Source organism: Lotus japonicus, chromosome 4 (assembly GCF_012489685.1).
Source record: "Lotus japonicus ecotype B-129 chromosome 4, LjGifu_v1.2".
Taxonomy (NCBI): Eukaryota; Viridiplantae; Streptophyta; class Magnoliopsida; order Fabales; family Fabaceae; genus Lotus; species Lotus japonicus.
This window is the reverse complement of record NC_080044.1, coordinates 15,466,716-15,473,230: the sequence shown is the minus strand read 5'-3', so window position 1 is coordinate 15,473,230 and position 6,515 is coordinate 15,466,716. Positions and strand designations below refer to the sequence as shown.

At 38.3% G+C, this 6,515-nt stretch overlaps 1 protein-coding gene across 1 annotated transcript; it reads left to right on the top strand.

The window, feature by feature from the left end:
• Positions 1-4,518, top strand: LOC130711131 (probable disease resistance protein At5g66900). Its single transcript, XM_057560627.1, has 6 exons — positions 1-159; positions 270-809; positions 1,127-1,530; positions 1,801-2,162; positions 2,484-2,743; positions 2,841-4,518. Exons 2-6 carry the CDS (start codon positions 320-322, stop codon positions 3,662-3,664), a joined length of 2,340 nt encoding a protein of 779 aa, XP_057416610.1. The 5' UTR covers positions 1-159; positions 270-319; the 3' UTR covers positions 3,665-4,518.
• Positions 4,519-6,515: the final 1,997 nt, after the last annotated feature.

Here is a 6,515-nt window from a genome sequence, read left to right as displayed (position 1 = left end):
TTAATATATACCACCAAGTTCTATTCTTTCAATTGTATAGCCGTTCAGAGTTCTATTCTTTCAATTGGAGATCCTGATACAACAACGTTACATCAACTTTGAAATTCCCTTCTTTGTCATAACCTAATAAGTAAGAACCCAACTTTGCACATTCAAAAGGTATGTAATTGTTACTGTCTCTTTTCACATTCTGAAATTTCAATTTTAGCAACAAAAAACAACAACGTTAAGCTTAACTTCTCAGTTCTCTGTCTTGTTTGTTTGAACAGAGGAAGAACAACACACAAGGAGAAAAAACATAAGAGGTTGCTGGTTAAACATGGCTGACGTAGCTCAACTCGCTTTTCTTACATTACACTTGGATCCACCCAGAGAAGAAATCAAGACCCTTATCAGAGAAAAAGATGCAGGGGAAGGGGACAAGTGTCTCTGTTGGGGAAACTTTATCTCTTTGCTTCAACTCTGTGTGAACAAGCTTTGTCATAATAATAAAGATGATTTCTTAAATGTTGATGGTGAAAAGCAAGCTCAAATGGCTAATGATGTGAAGGACACACTTTACAAGGTTAGAGGATTTCTTGAGCTTATTAGCAAAGAGGATTTTGAGCAGAAATTTAGTGGAGCACCCATTAAGCGTCCTTATGGTGTTCCAGCAAACCCTGAATTCACTGTTGGGGTGGATGTGCCGTTGAATAAGTTGAAGGTGGAGCTTCTCAAAGATGGTACCAAAGTCCTTGTGTTGAGTGGTTTGGGTGGATCAGGGAAAACCACTTTGGCTACAAAGCTTTGTTTGGATGAACAAATCAAGGGTAAGTGTTAACTCCTCTTTGGGTCTCTTATATGCCTTATTGCCTGATAAAAAATGTTCATTACAAATTTTGCAATCATCCCATGGTTCGGAAAACTGTAGTTGTCCCTCGGAACAAATTACTTTCCTGGGGTCGAACTCGTGTTCTCACCCTTATGAGGGTTTAGCTTAATTACCACTAGACCAACACCTTATTGTTATTCTGCAGCAAGATATACACTTAGTAAAATAAATACTTTTTACACACAATGATAAAGATTATGAAATGGTAGATGACATGAACTTCTCTTGGCTTATGGATCTTTTTGGTTTATCTAGGTAAATTCAGGGGAAATATTTTGTTTGTTACCTTCTCAAAAACGCCCAACTTGAAGAATATTGTGGAGAGATTATTTGAACACTGTGGATATCCGGTGCCTGAGTTTCAAAGCGACGAGGATGCAGTTAATCAATTGGGACTTCTGTTGAGGAAAATTGAGGGAAGTTCAATTTTGCTGGTTCTGGATGATGTTTGGCCTGGTTCTGAAGCCCTTGTTGAGAAATTTCGATTCCGGATATCCGATTATAAAATTTTGGTGACTTCAAGGGTCACATTTCCTAGATTTGGCACCCCATGTATCCTAAAACCTCTTGGTCATGAAGATGCAATGACCCTTTTCCGCCACTATGCTCTCTTGAAAAAAAGCAATTCAAATACTCCTGACGAAGATCTTGTACAGAAGGTAATGTTCTCACCGATACATGGAGTTGTCTTTACTTGTTAGTTTTTGTCTAAGTCATTCGTTTGAACTCGACATCACTAGATTTTACATGACCATTTGGAAACTTCTATATTTTTGAACATGTCATTGCATTAACAGAAAAGAAAAAGGAATAAATCAAGTAAAAAAACTATGTTTTACAATGTAATAATATGGTAGGTTACAAGACATTTGAGCTCCTGAGCCATAAATCTTTGATTGCTGACTGTATATGCTTCCACTGAAATTCAGGTTGTGAGAAATTGCAAGGGCTTGCCGCTTGCCATTAAAGTGATTGGCACGTCACTCAGTCATCAGCCTAATGGGTTGTGGCAGAAGACATTGAAGGAACTGTCACTGGATCATTCTATACTTGATTCTAATACTGAATTACTTACCCAATTCCAAAAGATCTTAGATGTTTTACAAGATAATCCCATCATCAAGGAGTGCTTCATGGACCTAGCATTATTCCCTGAAGACCAAAGAATTCCTGTTGCTTCTCTCATTGATATGTGGGCCGAGTTGTATGGACTAGATGATGACGGCATAGAAGCAATGGCCATCATCAACAAATTAGTCTCCATGAATCTGGCAAACCACTTAATAACAAGGTACAATGACTGCGAATATGTTCTTCTTGGCAACTTAATTCTAATATATCTTACATGAGTTATGTTCTGCAGAACACAAAATTCAATAGTTTGTGGTGTAGCTAATTTGAGAAGCATTTAATTCCTACATACCATTCCAAACTGACTATTTATCTTCAGATTGAATTTAAACTTCTTGCATTATTTTACTCTGCAATCTGTATTCTTTCGTTTGTTTATGGGGATGGTAGTTGAAATTCGTAATTAAACTATCTGATAGAGCATGCATTTTTTATCTTGTGAGAGAATTTTTCATGTAATTAACTTGTGCTCATTTACCAGGATAAGTGCAAGTGACACAGATAATTACCACTTCATCATCCTTCATGATCTTCTAAGAGAGCTTGGAATTTATCAAAGCATGCGAGCACCAGTTGAACAGAGAAAAAGATTCATTATTGACACAAGTGAAAATGAGCGTAAATGGTGGTTTGGGGAGAAGCAGCAAGGCATGATGTCCCGCATGCTGTCAAAATTTCGTAGAAGGTGTATCAAACAGAATCCCCAACTGGTCCCTGCCCGCACATTGTCTATATCAACTGGTTAGTTCTACTTCAACCTTTCTTTTGATATATCAATTGCTGTGATCCGTTATTCATGCTTCTTCCGTAATTGACACCATATGGGTTACTTTTGCAGACGAAAGTTGCGCTTCACATTGGTCATACATACAACCAGCTCAAGCTGAGGTTTTGATTTTAAATCATCAAACTAAGAAGTACTCATTTCCAGAGTTCATGGAGAAGTTGAGTAAACTAAAAGTTCTGACCGTAACAAATTATGGTTTCCATCCTTCTGAACTGAATAATTTTGAGATACTTGGCTCTTTGTCCAACCTGAAAAGAATAAGGCTAGAGCAGATTTCTGTTGCTTCCTTTGGCACTTTGAAGAATGTTAAAAAACTATCCCTCTACATGTGTGATACAAGATATGCATTCGAAAAATGTGAGATCCGAATTTCAGATGCATTTCCTAATCTTATAGATTTGAACATTGACTACTGCAAAGATATGGTGAAACTCCCTACTGGGCTCTGTGATATCACCCCTCTAAAGAAACTCTGCATTACAAATTGCCACAAGCTTTCTGCGCTGCCCCAAGAGATCGGAAACTTGGAGAATTTGGAACTATTGAGGTTCAGTTCTTGTACTGATCTAGAAGGGATACCAGATTCTATTGGAAATCTTCCAAACCTGCGGCTTTTTGACATCTCAGACTGCCTAAGCCTTCCAAATTTACCAGATGAAATTGGTGATCTGCGTAATTTAAGAAATCTCTACATGACTAGTTGTGCAGCATGTGAATTGCCAGCCTCTGTCATCAATCTTGAGAATTTAACGGTGACATGTGATGAAGAAACTGCTGCTTCGTGGGAAGGTTTTGAACCTATGATGACCAATCTGAAAATAGAAGTTCCTCACGTTGATTTTAACTTAAACTGGCTTCATGCAATTCCCGCCTGACACCTGCGTCATGCAACTTTCCTTGTTGTTTGGAATTTGTCATTGATCATGCCGGAAAGCAAAAGGAACAAAGACAAGGTTTGCTGTTAAGGAACTCATGAAACATAAGTTCTACAAGTCCAAAATGATTCTGAATTATCAGATCAGCAAGATTGAGTGGTGGAACACTAAATCAGCACCATCTGGTGGTCTGGCACAACAAGGCGAGGGAATTGTCCCAGGTTCATTCAATTATTGATTCTGGCATCAATGTGCTTGCATGTCTCAAACAATAGCTTCCATGTTTTGGATCCTAAGGTGTGTGTTTGAGCACTGGTATGCGGCAGAACTTCATGATGAAGTTTATTAGAGTTCATTGAAGAAAACTTATGAGCTGGTAAACCTGAATATGACTGATATTGTCACAAAGGCATTGTGGGTGGCTCTTGAATTATTTTTGGTTACAAGTGGAAGGCTCTTGAATAATTTGATTTGCTATGTGATATTATTGCAATTTAGGGGTGTAAGCAGGCGGGCACGGTCCGATTCGCAAACCCGATGAAACCAAATCGAACCAAACATATTATAGCTGATTGGATTAGATCACTGGTTCGGTTTGGATTTTTTTTACTGCATCAATCACCATCGGTTTGGTATCGGATTTGAGGATTAAAAATCCGACAAATCCGAACCAACACAATGGTATTGAGAACTTTTTTCTTACCCTTCAGTCCAAAGAGCAGCAGTTCATTACATAATGTTTGTTTAAGTTAAGAACTAAGTTTTATTTTTTTGAAACAAAGAACTAAGTTGCTTAGGAGTTGAATATTATGTTGCCTATTTATGTTTGTATTGAAGATATTGGTTTTAGTTTATTTATGCGGTTTATATGGATTATGGAATGTTATGTTCTTTTGAAGATGTTGGATATATATAAAGATATTTGTAATTTTTCACGTTTTTAAAATAAATTTTGTTCAAATTTCAAAATCATATTTTCTTTATTCCGAATCTGACCATCTGAATTGAACCAATCCAATTGGGTTGGTTTGGTTCGGTCCAGAAGAAAAATTTAAGAAAATTGAAAAAGGAAGCAACTGAAAAATTGAACAAAAAAATTTAATATAAATTTTCTGCATCTCAGTGAAAAAATAAATAAAACCCAAAAAAAATTGATCTCATTTCATGCTACACATACGGATGAAAAGAGGTAATGTTGAAACTTAAAAATATATATTTTGAACCATATCACATCATATATAATCCAAACACTCATGCTTTTAATAAAGTAAGCACATGTTTTTAGTGCAAGTCCTCTGTTCGAGTGAATTTTAATTGTAATGTTGTATGGGTGAAAATATATACACCTCCGGTCACATATATAAGAAAAAAAGACATTTTAGATTCATTCATTTAATGAATGTATCTAACCATTAATAATGACTAGATACATTCATTAAATGAATGAACCTAAAATGTGTGTTTTGCTTATATATGTGACCGGAGGGTGTATATTATTTTGTGAAATTGAGTGATTTAAAAATTCTCAGGGTGTGCTTATGGGTTTAGTTTTGGAGGAGGGAGAGAAGGGAAGGGAGATGCTTTCAAGAAGCAATTTCCTTATATGTGAGTTTTTAAGAAGAAAAGGAAGGGTTTGTGATCCAAAATCCATCAAGACTCTCCTTTAGTTAGGGTAGGGCTTGCCCCCTTCCCCTCAAAGCCTTCCCCTCCCCTCCCCCTAAAAACATATAAACAAAGCCTTAGACCCCGTTCAGAGCGGTTGCCAAATTTTGATTTTTGCTTTTTGGTTTTCAAATGTTGAAAATGAAAACGTGTGTAGAAAAAAAAAAGTTGAAATGGTTTACTCAATTTGCATAATTCTTAAAACCGTAATATGTGGTTTTATTTTCATGATTAAAGTTTTAATAACATGTAATATCATCTCCACCACCACCATAATCACCTCCACCACCGTCATAACCTCTACCACAACCACCATTGTCTCCATTGCCGCCTCCACCACTTTCCGCCTCCACTTGCCAGCAACACCCTTTACCACCGCCACTATCACCACCACCACCACCTCCCGCCTCCAACTACCAATAACACTCTCCACCACCACCACTGCTTTCACCACCACCACTGTCGTTGTTGCCGCTACTACCACCCTCAACCACTACCACCTCCCGCCTCCACTTGCAAGAAACACCCTTCACCACCACCACCACCTCTCGCCTCCACCTACCAGTAATACCTTCCCCACCGTCACCGCCACCGCCACCACTATCACCATCCCCATCATTGCCATTCCACTGTCACCACCCTCTACTACCATCACCACCACTACTATCTCCACAACGACCACCACCCTCTAACACTACAACTTTCACTTCCACCTCCACCACCGCCAATACCACCCTTCACAACTACCACTACTGTTTCCACCTCCACTGCAACCACCACTTCCACCTCCACCGTCGTTGTCACCACTTTTTTCACTTTCACCACTGCCACCATTGTAACGCCCCAAATCACAGGTCTTACAACTACCACCTCCACCACCGCTACCATCATTGGCACCACCGGGTAACCTCCTCCTCCTCCTCATCCTCCATTCTTCTTCAAACTTTACTGATGAGCTAAATACTCACAATTTTTTTAATTGTCGATTAACCGTCTGTAATTAAGCATTACCAACGGTATTTTTTTGCTTGCTTATGGCTTTCGACCGTCGGTAATAACGATTTTTCTTATAGTGTGAGCTATCAATGTCATATTCAACATCCATAGACACTTCACAATATTTACCTAAGGCATAACTAGACAATTCCATTGCATCACCGGGCATTGATAACTCTAAATGTTTCCTTGG

Excerpts from the sequence above, each read along its gene's own strand:
- LOC130711131 (XM_057560627.1), top strand. The coding sequence starts at position 320 with ATGGCTGACGTAGCTCAACTCGCTTTTCTTACATTACACTTGGATCCA. Across the intron at positions 810-1,126 it reads TTTGGATGAACAAATCAAGG|GTAAATTCAGGGGAAATATT; the intron begins GTAAGTGTTAAC and ends TGGTTTATCTAG. Across the intron at positions 1,531-1,800 it reads ACGAAGATCTTGTACAGAAG|GTTGTGAGAAATTGCAAGGG; the intron begins GTAATGTTCTCA and ends ACTGAAATTCAG.